The following is a 16,702-nucleotide window of genomic DNA, read 5'->3' on the forward strand; positions in this document are numbered from 1 at the left end:
TTCGGGTGTAGAGGCATAGCTAAATCTCCTCACGAGAAGTTAAGTTCTTTATTGTAAGAAGAAAGTACTATAGTAGTTATAAATTCTGCAGATGCCTTAGGGTTAAAGACCTGGTCTCGCACCTTTCATTGTGCGCAGTCACAGCTTTCTCTGTCTTGATGAACCGATCTTTGTGCAGCCCATCTTCTTAAGTACTTGCCATTCTTAAGAAGAAACGGAACATTGACTGATGGGTTTGCTTTGGTGGACATGTGTGGGCCAAAATGTCTGAGATCATTGCATTCAGTCAACATCTGAAACATGCATAACTTCTCTCAAACCCGTTTCTGTTTAACAGCCATTAGAATCGGCCAGTCTCCCTGTGTTAGAATCATGTCACGTCTTTATAAAGTGTAATGTTGAGCTAGAACAGCAACGCCCTCCTAAAGCTGATACTGCTCTGCAGTTCCAAATACCCAACTTCCATCAGCTCTCTAGGCCTTCCATTGTTCTCTAATAAAAGTGGAATTTAAATCAGGAGTAAAGACTGGATAGCTCAGAGTTTTAATCACCATGTATTAAGTTTTCACAGTTTGACTGAGCTTTAACAACAAAGGATGTTTAATGATTATATATTTTTAGAAAGACCATTTTGGTAACATACTATACACTATGGAAACATGGCTTGTAAATATGGGACTTACTTTGACATTTTTGGTAATATATATATATATATATATATATATATATATATATATATATATTTCTGGAACATTTTATAAAAGTAATAAACCTTTAAATGTTAGTACATTGACCTTTGAACTCATGAAGTTGAAGACGTTTGAAGCATCCTTTGCATATTTCCAGCTCTCACACTCGTGGTTGCCAAGAGACAACATTCCTTAGGCTGAATCTCCTACTTATTGCCCAATTTAATCAGCAAGAGTATTGCACTAAAGTGAACTTTTAGATCTTAATGAGAAAGCCACCTTTGTATTTTATATCTATTACTTGGCTATATGTCACAAACACTTGATACCAGGACACATTTATTATACTATTTTGATATTTGCGTAAGTTAATTTTTAAGTCTTTAACTCTGCAAACCACAGTTTTCAGTGTTTGGAAGTATTAGTGATTCATTTGTATCTGGTCACATGTGTGATTATTGCAAATGCAATGGGCCTCTGTGTCTGTGCTTCAGAGCAGACACTAAACTGAGCACCTCCCGAGAGTGATCACATGACGTTTTATTCATATGCTAACATTTATTTCAGGAAAATTATTAATGCTCTTTATATACACGACTGCAGATTTTTTGTTTGTTTGTTTGAAAACAACTTCTTTTATTAGATATTTTCTTCATTTACATTTCAAATGCTATCCTCTTTCCTAGTTTCCTTCCCGAAAATCCCCTATACCCTCCCCCTGTTCCCCAACCCACCCACTCCCGCTTCCTGGCCCTGGCATTCCCCTATACTGGAGCATAGATGACAGCTGATTCTTAACAACTTATAGCTCAACGAACACCCAAAAACAATGTAGATATTCTGCCAAATCTTCCCACTGGAAAAGTGCCATGCTGGGGCTTAGCAAGAGCTTTAGGCCATAGGATATTGTGGCAGATCAGTCTCCAGGAAAGTGAAAGCATCCTAGTTCATTTTCCCTTGTCTATTGGTGTAGGAGGCTGAGGAGGCCTTGCCTTAGGCTCTGCCCCCTGGTGGGGCTGGGACTGTCATGCAGGGATAATTTTCAGGTGCTTGTCAGGTGGCTTTCTAGATCCATTTTAGCTTTTAGGTTGTTTACTCAGCTGGATGGACTAAGAGCACATCAGTTAGTGTTGATAGCTACATAGTGTAACCGCCCTTCATAATACACAACTTGCACTGCAGAGAAATGAGCTTTGGTTCACTGTCTGATTTGCTATTGCATTCTTTTGTCATTGGTTGGGCCACACAGAAGGAAAGATTATATTTTATAAACCCTGTAGCAGAGTACACATTCACCAACTATTTTAAATCCTTGATGGACGAGAAGAGCAGTGGATATGATGCAAACTGAATGCCAATGAAATAGGAATGTCCCAATAATTTATAATGAATATATGATGATTACTTGGAAAATCCAGAACACACAGGTACATATTCTAAGTAAATACTTCTCTATGCATTGGCAGAAATACTGAGTATAAGAAAACCTACTAACAAACGTATTTTACAAGGAAGTACTATGCCATCTTTACTCTTGTTAAATAGGGTTAATCCCTATGTAGAATTGCTGATGTAATTCACCAAAAAGGCACCTAGAAAGGCACCATGGCTCCACATTCAAATGAACTGGCACCTTAAATTGTGGCAGTTACTGTGAAAGCCGTGCAGTTCCCCTGTAAACTATCAGAGAGACAATCCTGTGATTTCTGAGCAACCATGCACAGAAGGAATTCAGAAATTATCACATGGCTCAAGAAGGCCATTGTCAACCCTTGCCTGTCTGGAACACCAGAACAGTGTTTCCTTACTACTTTAGTGTTGGTCCTTGAGTGGCCCTCTAGATGATCACAATAAATGCCTTTGGGTAGTGTTTGACACAAAACAAACAAACAAACAAACAAACTGTGGCGACAGAAGATTTTTTTTTCTAAGATTTATTATCTGTATTTATAGGTATGTGTGTGTGCTTGTATGAGTTTATGTGCATCACACGTGTGCAGAGTGTCTGTAGAGGCCATCAGTTCTCTGGAACTACAGCTATGAATGTTTCTGAGCTACCTGATACAGGTGGCTGGGAACCCAACCTGGATCTTCTGCAACAGAAGTAGACATTCCACGGAAGCATCTCTCAAGTTCTCAACTGTTTTTGTTGCTATTGTGGACAAGCATTGAAAAAAAATACTTATTAAACAATATGTGAGGCCTCTGATTTCATTTCAGTGAAATGGGGATAGCCCTTAAAAAAGGAAATGTTAAATATATACAAATTTATTTTTACTATATGCCATGAGTCAGTCAATGGTGGGATAAATTCTATAGGAGGCACTATTAGATAAGTTTGTTTTGATGTGGTAGTCATGAGGTATTCTTATATAAACTAATGTTGTTATGGCATCTGTAGGTGATATAAGATTATGGGATTATCACTGTATAAATGGTCATCTGTAAACTGAAGCATTATTAGGTGTATTGAGACTGTAATTTAAATATCATACATTATCAGTATCAGTACATGTTTTTCTGTGTTGAAACCATGGTTAAATCAAAGTTTAGGACTGCCATTTAGACTTCTATATTTTTGGAAAATAGAATTCCAAAATAATATTTCACATTCTTCTGTGAAAATGGTATGTATGTATGCATGTATGTATGTATATATGTATGTATGTATGTATGTATGTGGTGCATGGTATGTGGTATGTGGTGTATGTGTGTGTGTGTGTGTGTGTGTGTGTATGTGCATGTGGATGTTAGATGGCCATGGGTCACTGGGATCAAACTCAGGTCATCAGGCTTGGCGGTACATGCCTTTACCCATTAAGCCAATCTTGCAGCCCTTGAAAATGGTTTTCACTTTCCTCCTTTTCCTCACCAAAATCTCTGGAGATTCTTCTTGACTTTTTAAGATAATAATTTACATAATTCTTATATAATAAAAATCTTATATAATACAAGTAAAAGATTTTTTATAAAGGTTACCACAAACCTTTTTGGAGAAATCATATACAGAAACCATTGAATAGGTTGCTAGCAAACATCAGCCCACTGGAAGGTACCTCGTTTTCTTTCTTTTTCAGAATTAAAGAGTTTGAAGGAGCTGTTGAATTCTTTACCAGGGCAGTTAAAATCAACCCACGTTATGTGGATGCTTATATTGGACGGGGAAATTCTTACATGGAGTACAGTCAGGAAGATGCTATGATACAAGCCCAGAAGGACTTTCTGAAAGCACTTCATCTTGACCCATCATGTTTAAAAGCCAGAATTAGTCTAGGCTATAATTTGCAGGTAAAATGTGACAACATTTTCTGCACTGAGAACATTGTTTGGACAGAAGAAAGAGATATTTGGTTATTTATTGGTGATGTGGTCAAATATTATTTCTCAGGTGAACATTTAGTTTTCCTTTATTCTAGTTTTGGAAGGTAGGAATGGAGAGCAGGGCTTTGATGAGCCTGAGCTCACTGAAGACTCATATAATAATGCAGCTAGTGATGGTTATCATGAGGAATGCTCAAGAATGTGTTAGTAAGAGAAAAAAGATTGCCTTGCTAGAATTAAACCTAAAATTAGCATTATGATCACAATATAAACAATGCATGGTCCATTTGAAGAATGGATTGGATGACTTTAAAAGAGCTATAGCTTATTGGCAACCTACACAATGTGCTCACACCACTTATAGGCTGAGCACCTAACACTGATGAACACTTGAATACCAGCCCTCAGAGACAGCAGTCTATAAGAAACAGTTTCTTTGGGGTTCTTAAACTCCTAGTTTGGAGAGAGAGGCATTGTTACATGCACAGTGATTATTTGATTATAGTTGTGATAAATGTAACAAAAACAAAATAAAAAACAAACCCCAAAGAGTTTTTAGTATAAAGAAGCACAGCCAAGGGGTAAGAGAATTTACTGATAAATTATGTTGAGGTATGAAAGACTAGTATTTAGGTAGAGGAAGGGACAGAGGCTAGGTGTTATTTAGTCTTGGTGATAGAGAAAACAACCCTTTAGGAAACATTGTTAGAAGAGGCAGGGGGCCCGTATAAGCATAATGTAGTGGTGAGAGAGTATTTGTGATGAGACTAGATAATTAGACACTAGCTGGAATAAAGCCTTGAAGTCCAGTTAAAATAGGAATATCACTGATCAAAGACATGACATCAAGTTTGTATCTTGTGAAAATCCTATTGGGTATATAACCAGGAAGGGCGATTGAAAGCACATCAGTATGTAGAAAAGTGAATCAGGAAAGGGAGGGACCAATAAAGAAGAGTAAGGCCATCCAAGTGCTTGCTGTTCAGGGGAAAGAATATCAGTCCTTTCTACAGATACCTATAGATTTCTTGCTGTTTGCCAGGGACTGGGGTTATCACAGTGAGCATAGCAGATATCAAGAGCAACTGATAAATTAAATCCTTTCATGAAGTGGTTTGCCATTTAATATTCTTACAGTGCAATCTCAGATTGCCTACTTCTTTGTTTATTAAGTCAACTTGTGATAGCCCTGCAGATGTCTAAACACTTTACTTACAGACTTTGCTAGTTAGAAATCAGAATCTAGTTCCCTTAGTAGATACCTTTCCTTATAGCTTTATGTGAGAGTCACTAGGTTCAGGTTAGTTAGAATGTGCCAGCCTCTGAGATCCTGGCAAGTTGAGTTTTTGAGCCTGTGAAAAAAAAGAACAGAAGCTGGACCATCATGAATTAATTAAGTCCCTGCCTGCCTGTGGGGAGGTGTTTAGTTGCCAGATGGCCTGCTCTGGGAAATAGTCGGACATCTTCTATTAATGGTTCCTGTCTCTTGATCTTATTTTTTTCTTTTTCTTTTTCTTTTTCTTTTTCTTTTTCTTTTTCTTTTTCTTTTTCTTTTTCTTTTTCTTTTTCTTTTTCTTTTTCTTTTTCTCTTTCTCTTTCTTTTTCTTTTTCTTTTTCTTTTTCTTTTTCTTTTTCTTTTTCTTTTTCTTTTTCCAGTTGGCACAAAAACTGTTATAAACAGATGCTTGGTAGATTTACGTGCATCTTCTGTGGCGTATATGTAGTGTTCCTAAAATTCCAGATGCAGGAACAATTCATTTGCACTGTTATTTCGTTTATTTATGTAGCACACACTAATTTTGCTTTGTGTGTTATGCATATATTAGATATTTGGTGTTTTAGTTAGGGTTTTTAATTGCTGTGAAGAGACACCGTGACCACTGCAACTCTTATAAGGAGTAACACTTAGTTGAGGCTGGCTACAGAGGTTTAGTCCATTATCATCGTGGCAGGGAACCATGGCAACTGGCAACATACAGGCAGACATGGTGCTGGAGACAAGCTGAGGGTTTTACATCTTGATCCACAGGCAGCAAGGAGAGACTGTGAGCCACACTTGGAACAGTTTGAGCATAGGAGACCTCAAGGCTCACCCCCAACAGTGACACACTTCCTCCAACAAGTGCACATCTACTCCAAAAAGGCCCCACCTCCTAATAATACCACTCCCTATGGGCCAAGCATTCAAACACATGATTCTATAGGGGCCGTTCCTATTCAAACCACCACATCTGGAGATATTTATCTCTATCTGTCTATCTATCTGTCTATCTATCTATCTATCTATCTATCTATCTATCTATCTGTCATCTATCTATCAATCTACAATCTACACACACACACACACACACACACACACACACACACACACACACACCCTTACTTGAGACAGTATCTCACTGTACAGACCAGCCTGGCCTCAAACCCACAGAAATCTGCCTACCTCTGCCTCCTGAGTACTGGGTTCAAAGGTGTGTGTCATCACTTCTAGCTATTTGTGGATATCAATGTAAGCTTTGTGAGTTAACAGAAGAATAGTTAACATATAATAGTTATGGCTTCAAGTCATTTAAGATTTGTATAGTAGATGACAATACAATTATATTTGTTTGAACATAATTTGATTATAAATACTTAGAGGTAATTAGTCGATTGAAGATACTCATAATATAGCTTGATTTGTCATGTTAAATACTGTTTTTTGTTTCATGATATTGCATAACTATCTTAGGCCCAAGGAAAATTCCAGAAAGCTTGGAAACACTTTACTGTTGGCATAGAAGCGAATCCAAAGAGCTATCTAGCCTATGAAGGAAGGGCTGTGCTTTGTCTTCAAATGAGTAATTATTTCGCTGCAATGCAGGATATCAATTGTGCCATAAAGGTAAATAATCTATATTGATGATACTGTTAATCAAATATATTCTTTGTGACCTATTTAAGGTGATAGGTGGAGTAATATTGTTTTGTTTCCCCAGAAACAAAATGCTTATTTTGCAATCTAAATGCATTTAAAAATTAAAAGCAAATTCTTAATGAGTACTGATCCCTCATACCAAGTATAGCTTGTATATTTCATGGAACCGTAATAGTATTTTACAATACAAAATGGAGTCAAATTGTAACGGTGCTGTCCCGTGTTTGGAGCAATTGGAGAATAACCTGTAGTAAAGTAGCTGCCTTCTCATGCTTTGAATTATTGTCTAGCTTTTCAGTCTTATTTCTGTAGTTTTGAGATATTACTAGGATGGTATAAGGTATAAGAAAGATAAAAGAATTAAAGTAATTGTTTCTACATAGAGCAGTAAAGCATGTTAACTTCAATAGAATGGCTTCTCTCATTTAACAAATAAACAGATAAATGTTCCTCATGCCCATTCCTTGGAAAAGACTTAAGAAAAAGCTCTAAAATTATTTGTTTTATGGTAGCCATTCAATAAACCATTGACAAGAAACCAATTTCATACCATGCCCCTTCTGAAAATATTTGCTCGAATTGTTTTTTTTTTCCACCTGCACTGTAAAACTACTTGTTCCCTCACATGGATTTCAGAACATGCATTTCACAGACGTGATATTGGAGGTTAATACTATTCCCAGAGGCCAAATCCTCCTATGATTATGTTGCAGATCAATTCGACAGCAGAATTCCTAACAAACCGTGGTGTGATTCATGAGTTTATGGGTCAACAACAGAGCGCAATGGCAGACTATCAAGCAGCAATTTCTCTGAACCCCAGCTACTCGCTTGCTTACTTTAACGCGGGAAACATCTACCTTCACCACCGGCAGTTTTCTCAGGCAATGCACATTTTCCTTATCACGTTCTTTAGGCACTGTATGCTTCTTTGCTATATAGAGTTTTGAAGTGCAGCCTTAATATCTCAGGCTAATCCACAATGCTATGTTCCATAAAGATGCTTATGATGTTCAATGGTTGCATGTGTATACATGTGTAGATTTATGCTCCTCTGGGTTTCTGGCTATTCAGTACTAATCTAGTAAATGCTGACTTTAATTTTCCAGTGCTTGGCCCTTCCCTTGGCCCCATCAGCCTCTAGGCCAGAATCCTGCTCTCTACTGCACTTGGCGCTTCCCTCGAGGTCCTCTTTATGCTGGGAGCATCTAACCCATCATAATTTACATTTTTTAATCATCAGTCATCTGAGTACAGGAAATAAGAGAACACATTTAGTTCTGGTTTTATGTGACCATTTACCCTGTATCCATTTCAGCTCACACTGTCTAAAAAAGGCTTGCTAGACTTTTAGATGAGATATATTTAGATTTATTGTACTTGGAATGTACCTACAGGATGAGACCTTTTGTTTTTCTTAAATCTTTGTCTTTCAAGGTAAAGTCACTGTTTTTATGTTTTCCCCCAGTTTACCCCGTCCTTTACAATTTTAAGTTTGACTGAATTTTTACCATCACTTATTAATCTACATTACAATAATTTACTAATGCTGTGTCTATTTTCTGAGTGTTGTTTTAGCAGAATCCCATATAGTTTTATTTTTAAAAACTAAGTAAGATACAAATAATATGGGATTTATGATCCTAACCACCATTAAATTATATTTCTATCACGGTAAATATATAGCATAATGGCTTCCTAGAATTTTGCACCTGTAGTTTGAATTTTCTCTGTTGTTTGAGAATAAATCAGTTGGGAATTTAATCAGGTGAAAGGATTTTATATTGTCTATGTTTTATGTGTGCGTTAAATGTATTTTACTCTGTGTTGTGTTCCCTTTTGAACATTTCAGTTTTTCTGATTTACAACAAGGTTTATAGTTTTGCTCTAGTGACTATAAAAGTACCTTTATGACTTTAAGTCATTATTTCTTTACTTTCTCTACTATGAGCAAAAATTACACTTCAACATCCTTTTCATTAACTTAGTAGCACAAATCTACATCCCTTCATCTTTGTTTGGTTTTGCTTTTGTTCTTTTGAGACAGTCTCCCTTAGCCCAGACTAGTATCTAACTCGAGGTCTTTCTGATTTGTATCTAGAGAGTGCAGTGCTGGGATTATAGGTGTGTGTGGTGATGCTGGATGCAATTTTTAAAAAGAGGGGGGGGATTCATACCTACTCTAGCCCCCTCCTCCATTTCAATACCGAGCTCCACAGAAAGATCCTTTAACTAACGCCTACAGTGGTTGTCTCAGTCTCTATCTCCTTCTCCACACGCCTGCTTTCTCATTCCAGCCTTCGCCCCCACTGCTCCTCCAGCTTCTTCTTGCCAGCATTCCAGTGACTCCTCTCACCTCCTTTCCTGGACCCCTCAGCAGCATTTGATGTAGGGCACTTACTGCTTCATAAAACATGTATCTGCCTGTTGATACCATTCGATCTTCCATGTCATACAGCTGTCTGGGTGCTCCGTGCTCAGTAATGACCCTACACAACTTGCTGACTTCTGTGGTAAATCTGGTTGGTCTCAGTATGGATTAGATGCAAGGGCCGTCGTCTAAGGTGTGATTATCTAAGACATGAATGGGGTTGCCATTCCTCAGATGCTACTGGGCACGCTGACAAGTCAATGCCTTGAATTTCAGATCATTTTGCATCTTAAGATAGGTAATGAGACTGGGCCCAGGGGCACAAACCTATAATGCTAGATACTAGAAAGACTGAGGTCGGAGGATTGCAAGTTCATAGCTACTCTCAACACCTTATTAGAAACCCATCTCAACAAACAAACCAACACACTGGCGATCTGCCACTCTCAGTGCTATAGTACTTGTTTAGCATATGTGCATCTCCATGTTCAGTTCCCAGGACTAAAAAAGGAAAATGATTCATAAGATTGAGAAAAGTAAAACTCCCATAGCAAAATTATGTTCCTAGAGATGATTAAACTCTGCAGGAGGGGGAACTTTAAACTTATTTATCTTTAATAACTCAGTGACCATCATCTATAAGATTTCTCATTTAGCTCTAACATGTATCTCAGACTTAAAATTAATATGTTTATGGGTGGGAGAAAGGATGGCTCAGTGATTAAGACTACTTAAGGGCACTTGCCGTTCTTGCTGAGGACCAAGAATGTTCCTGACATCCACATGGTGGCTCGCGATCATCTGTAACTTCAGGGGATTTGCTGCTCTTTTCTGGCCTCTGTCAGTATCAGGTATACATGTGGTACACATATGTACACGCTAGCACTCATCCATACCATACAAATAAATCTCAAAATGTTTAAAGTATGACTCTACTTTCCCAACATTGCAGATGTTTGACTTTGACAAACACTTTGCCTAAAGTATCTTCCTGTCTTGATGTGCTGAATGCTTGGGAGTTTCTTCTGAGACTAACAAGTATCAAACCTCGCTTCTCAGCTGTGCTGCTGTGTCTCGGCCTCGCTCTAAGGAAAATGGCATGCCATGCCCTCTCTCTTTTCCCCTACAGTTGTTTCTAAAGGAAGATAGTCACATAGGAGGAAAGGTCCCTCATCAGAACAAATAATCACTAAAGGATTAAAAGATATAAATCCTGACTTCCGTTTTATTGTTGTTGTTGTTGTTGTTTTATCAAGTTAGTAAAGTGCTTTAAAAACACATTTGGAAGAGACACTTGGTATGAAGGATTAACTGCACATGATTTTTAAACAATAATTCGATCTTTTCTATGATTGATTACTTCTTTAATTATAGAAACAAAGGCATCAGATCAATTGTTAGAAATCAAGAGTTTTAACTGCTTTAGCCTCTACTGGTTTCATATTCCTCTACTTCAAATAATCTCATTAAATCAATCAGATATTCTAAGTAATATACTTTGAAAGTTACAATGTAGGGGTTGGGGTTATGGCTCAGAGGTTCTGAAGAGCTTTAGTTGATTTTTCAGAGGACTAGGTTTGATTCCCAGCACATACTTGGAGGCACATAATAATCTGTAATTTCATTCTCAGGGGATTTGACATCCTCTTTTGGCCTCTAAAGGCATTGTACAGACTGGCATGCATGAAGGCAAAACACCCATAGACACAAAATAATAAAGTAATAAAGTTCTGATGTTCAGAATTAGGTCCTGTTCTAGTGTATGGCCATGCACGATATGCTCTTATTTGATAGAGGCGCACTTTGTGTGGTTAGATAGCTGTGCAGTCTACTCATTCTTCATTGATGAGTTAAAGTGAAGCATTGATTGTTTTATAAAGAGTGTAACTCTTGGAGTCATTCATTGGTGTCATTTTTAATGTCTGTAGACAGAACCTTTTCTTATGGAACGAGTTATCTTTAAGCTCTGCAAAGTCGTATGCCAATTCTGCTCCTATCTCAATGGATCCTTAAATTGCACTTGACTGTGGCATCAAATAGCTGTCATCAGTGATAAGAAGAGTTGTATAGTTTTGATGTAACTGACCCTCAAAAGTCAGAGGAAACAAAGTTCATGGAGAATTACTCAAAATTCTTCATTTACGGAAATTTCATTTCATCGAAAGAAAAATTTATCTATATAGCAATTGACTGAGCACTACTACAGTTTTGCACACTCTTCTCAGTACTCTACGTATATGCTCATTTCATCCATACATCAGCAATGGAAGTAAGAGTGTGTTACTTTCTTTGGAAGATTAAGAAACTAATACAAATAGAGCTTTATAAATCAGTCAATATAGAGGCAGGATTTGAACCCAGCATTCTGATTTCGTGGTCTGAGCTGTAGCCATTAATGTCTGTAGTAGTTCAGATAGAAGATGATCTTGAGGAAAGATCCCTGGGAAGACAGGAGGGAAATGGTTTTATGGAGGGAAGAAAATGGTCTAAGAGGGAGAGTCAAGATGTAGGGTAAAAGGTCCAAGCCCACTCTGGAGTTTGCAAACCTACAAAAACCCATCAATCCCTGAGCCTGAAATCCCACCAATCCCTGAGCTTACAACCCCACCAATTCCTGAGCTTACAACCCCACCAATCCCTGGGATTGATTTGAAATTCCACAAGTCCCCACCCTGGAACACTCCACTCTGAAAAATGTCTCCCCCAAGAAACCCTATAATAGCCCGTTTCCTGCTCAGTTTCTTCTTGATTCTAACCGAGCAGAGGCACCCACCCTCTCGTGTCTCTCCCAGTGAATCTCTCATGTGAGGTTTGCTGTACCATGTTTCCTTTCTTTCATATACCACAACCTCCCCGACTGCTGACTAACAAAATGCCTTTTTCTTCAGAGAGGCCACATTTTCATTGGTGAAACCTTTCCTCTCAGAGCTGTAACACCTCCCCTCAGAACTTGAACCCATACAGAGAGAGAACTTTAAGGACAGGAAGACGAAGAGTGTCTGTGCCACAGAAATGCTTTGGAGGAAACAACTGGAAAATGTCCACAAGGCTTGAGGACATCCACAGCCTTAGCCGGAGAAGAACTTGTAGAAAGGGTAGAGTCTGGGCTGCAAAGAGACTGAGAGGCCAGCTGGCTGTGGTAGTCATTTCCCTTTTATAGACAAACTTTAAATTAGGAGTGAGATGTTCATCCCTCACAGAGTTAGAAATGGATTTCTTAATAGGAATAGAATGGTGACAGATCAGGGTCTTGTGTGGTAGGAGGTTTTTGTTGTTGTTTTTCAAATTCTGTCTAATGCGCATCAGTACTCTTAAAACAGAATTTAAATAATGAATCAACGGAAAGAGGATGGGATGCCACAGCTATGTCTAGAGATAACAGAAGTTACTGGTTTGTTTTAAATGTTGTTACCTGCCTCTTTGCAGGCTTGTAACAGTTTATTCTTGGGCCAGGACTGGAGACCCCATTTTGTAAATTCTTTTGAAAACCAAATCACAAATGAGGTTTAAAGTAAGAGCATTGGCAGATTTCACTGAAAAACAGAATAGATTTGTAAGTGGGTGACTCCAGTTCAGTAGAATACTACGAAAGTTTCACCAAGGAGAAGGAGAAAGCTGAGGTTTTTTGTAAGGGCGAAAAGTCCACATGTAATCTGAGGCTGACAGAGCAGTTCTGTTCTCTCTCAAACTGTAGTCATCTTTGTCTTCATGTCCGCATCTTCCAGGTCAGTGTCAACTCGGAATATTTAATCTTCATTTATATCAACAAGCTGGTTTCACCCTCTCTTATATTTTTCATAATACAATGAAGTTTATGTTGCTTTTGGCGTGGTTTAAACTTTTCTTCTGAAAACCCATCAATCTCTTCATCTCTTTATCTGTTAATTCCCCAATTTGTATTTTATTTTCTGTCTGGTCTTCTCTAATTTACTTGTTGCTTTTTTTGTTGTTGTTGTTGTTCCATTCAGGCATATGAGATTTGGGTTTGTGGGAAGTGGGAATATTTCATTCTAGCAAGTAAGTATTTCACTATAAGCATGGTCTGGAATGCTGGCACAGCACATGGTGATGTGTTTTAGATCCTAAGTATCTCCTTGCCATGAGCTGATGTCTTGGTTTCCAGCCAAGGTTGGAGCCAGGGTTGCCATGGCACTGAAGGAGGTACCAATCCCTGAAGCCTCCTTTCTTTATCTTCCAGGCTTCCATGAAGTAAGCAGCCTCTTGCCTGATGCCCCTACCATGATCTACTTACTATGTGGACACAAACCAAGGCATCAGGCCAGGGACCAGGGTTTGGAACCTTATAGAGAGCCAGCCCTAAACAGATAGTTTCTCCAATTTTCTCGCTCTTAAACATTTCATCACATTTACAGAACATTGGCTAGAAACCAAACAACAGCAAAATCAGGGCAGCTCTTAGTTCTTATTTTTCTTTTAGAAAACATGTTTCTGTATTTGGAATGAAATGCCATCCCGGCCTGCTTAGAAATCTGTTGGCCTCGGCTTTAAATTAAAAGAAAAATAGTCCAAATTCCTTGAAATCTGATAATTAAAACCCATTAAATTATCATTATTCTTACATTTTATAGGCCAGCGACTACTTCTCAAACGCATTGAAGTTTAATCCAGAAAACGAGTATGCTCTCATGAATCGAGCTGTTACAAACTCAGTGTTAAAGAAATATGAAGAAGCAGAAAAAGATTTTTCATGTGCAATGGAACTCTGTCCCCACTGGGCTGCACTGTATTTTAATAGAGCAAGTTTCTATTTCTACTTAAAGAAGTATAAGCTCGCTGAAGAGGACCTTGGCATAGGTAGGCGTATTTTGTAATCCTGTCAAGAAGATTGCAAGGATTATTGTACCTTCTTTTCTGGGTCAAAAAAAAAAAAAAAAGAATTTCATCAAGCCTTTTGTTTATATAGAACCAATGGGTGTAGTACCAAGCCCTCAATGTGACCAATACAGAGTGCTTTCCATAACATCTCATCATAAAGCACTTGTAAAATCTGTTAGAATTATTAGGAAACCACATACAAACAATGGCAGTCCAAGGACTGTACAGTGGTTTCCTGCATTCTTTTTCTTTAAAACACCCAATATTTCTAATTGAACTGTATTGTTACAGTTGAAGAAAAAGCACTTAAAAAGAGAACAGCGGGGGGGATTTTACATCAATGTATCTATATTTTGTTTTCTCTTGCAGCCCTGTCTTTGAAGCCTGATGAAGCTATAATGTATAATCTCAGAGCACAAGTCCGTGGCAAAATGGGACTGATAGCGGAAGCTATGAGTGACTACAACCAAGCCCTTGATCTTGAAGAATGCTCCACAGCTATGTGAATACAGACTTGTGGTTTCTGCAGCAGGTTAAGTACGTTTTCTTCCTGAAGCTGAAATATATTTGTTGTTTAGAAATGCCACCATTGTTGTGTTTATCACACTTATTAAGTGGTTATTCTTTAGAGCCACTTAACATATCTTAATACATTAGATATTAAATAAAGTTTGTTAAATAAACCTTAATAAAATGTTTCTGTTATACATTAACTACAAAACTTTTACATGATTTCAGGCATGAATTGGATGCCAGCACCCCATGTCTTAACACCAGGGGTGTGCTGGGGAGGTGGCTAATAGATGGTTCTGCTCCCAGCTAGACCCTGTCCTGTCTCCTTGTTCATCAATATTGAAGTAAAAAGAAAGGGTTCCCTGATCCATTTAGTACCTGGATAGATGAATATCTTCTTGGATAAAGGTCTTAAAAAGGAATATTAATACCTACACTATTTTCTGACATGGTAGAATAATAAGAGAAAGCATCACCAACTTTTTCTTCAATGCCTATTTAAACATATTCAACAGTATCCAGCTTAAAAAGAATAAATTTTAGCTGATGGATAATACACCTCCTCTCTCCCCTTGAAATGCTATAATACCAGCCCAGATTCTTCCTGGTACTGGGGTTCTTCCAACACAGAACACACTTCTTTTATATGCTACTTGACTTCCAGAATAACATCCCCACAACAATTTTGAGCATCCCATTGCCTTGACACACTCCCTTCTTTCCCTCATTCAGATTTCACAAACATACAAATAAATATTTATAAAAATCTGTGTACACCTATCATTAATGCTTCATAACATTCAGTAAACAAAACTGAAATAGTTGTTGTTGGTTTTTTTTTTTTTGCAAAAAAAGTCTCACTATGTACTTATTCTCAGTTGGCCTTGAACTCATGATCATCCTGCTCCAATCTCCCATGTGTAGGATTTCAGTTATGGGTCACAATGCCAGCTTAAAATATTTTTTTTAGCATAAAATTCCACTTTATGCGGGGCGTGGTGGCTCACGCCTTTAATCCCAGCACTGGGGAGGCAGAGGCAGGCGGATTTCTGAGTTCGAGGCCAGCCTGGTCTACAAAGTGAGTTCGAGGCCAGCCAGGGCTATACAGCGAAACCCTGTCTCGAAAAACAAAACAAAACAAAACAAAATCCTTTTTTTGCTTATTCACTTTACATCCTGCTCACTGCCTTACTCTTGGTCACCCCCTTCAACAATCCTTCTCCCCTAACCCCTTCCCTTCTCTGAGTGGGTGGAGGTCCTCTGGATATTCCCCCCCCCCCTTACACACCCTGGCACTTCAAGTCTCTTGGGGCTAGGTATTTCCTCTCCCACTGAAGCCAGACAAGGCAGCCCAGCTAGAAGAATATATCCCACGCGCAGGCAGTAGCTTTTGGAATAACCCCCGTTCCAGTTGTTTGGGACCCTCATGAAGACCAATGTGCATATCTGCTACATATGCATGGGGAGGCCTAGCAGTCCATTTATGTTCTTTGATTGGTGGTTCAGACTATGAGAGCCTCAAGGGTCCTGGTTAGTTGACTCTGTTGGTTGTCCTGTGAAGTTATTATCTCCTTTAAGACTGCAATCCTTCTTCCTATTCATCCATAAGAGTCCCTAAGTTCCATGCACTGTTTGGTCATAGGTACCTATATCTGTCTGCATCAGCTGCTGAGTGATGCCTCTCAGAGGACAGTATGCTCCTGTCTGCCAGTGTAACAGAGCATCATCAATAGTGTCAGGGATTGGTACTTGCTCATAGGTTGGGTCTCAAGTTGGACTAGTTATTGGTTGGCCATTCTTTCAGTCTGTGCTCCATCTCCCACGCCTGCATTCTTTGTGAAAGATCAAGGATAAATTTTGGGTTGAAAGTTTTGTAGGTAGGTTGGTGTCTCTATCACTCCACTGGGGTTCCTGTCTGGCTACAGGAGGTGACCACTTCAGGTTCCATATCCCCAACATAATGAGTCACAGCTAAGGTCATTGACTCTTGGGTGTCTCCCTTGTCCCAGGTCTCTGTCTCATCCTGGAGATGCCCCCTACCTCCTCACCCCCTCT

The 16,702-nt window shown here is 38.6% G+C and overlaps 1 protein-coding gene across 2 annotated transcripts in view; it reads left to right on the top strand.

Annotated features, from left to right (window-relative positions):
* The window catches only part of Ttc6 (tetratricopeptide repeat domain 6), a 168,031-nt gene extending 153,210 nt beyond the window's left edge, over positions 1-14,821 (top strand). Inside the window, exons 28-32 of one of the 2 annotated variants that reach the window (XM_021202530.1) lie at positions 3,767-3,977; positions 6,742-6,894; positions 7,641-7,811; positions 13,888-14,113; positions 14,504-14,821. In XM_021202530.1, the coding sequence (XP_021058189.1) occupies positions 3,767-3,977; positions 6,742-6,894; positions 7,641-7,811; positions 13,888-14,113; positions 14,504-14,640 (898 nt within the window). In that variant the 3' untranslated portion in view covers positions 14,641-14,821. The remainder of the gene's footprint in view (positions 1-3,766; positions 3,978-6,741; positions 6,895-7,640; positions 7,812-13,887; positions 14,114-14,503) is intronic. The other variant, XM_029540958.1, reaches the window with a different exon arrangement.
* The last annotated feature ends 1,881 nt before the right edge of the window (positions 14,822-16,702 follow it).

The sequence above is a fragment of the Mus pahari genome, chromosome 7 (assembly GCF_900095145.1).
Source record: "Mus pahari chromosome 7, PAHARI_EIJ_v1.1, whole genome shotgun sequence".
NCBI classification, from domain to species: Eukaryota; Metazoa; Chordata; class Mammalia; order Rodentia; family Muridae; genus Mus; species Mus pahari.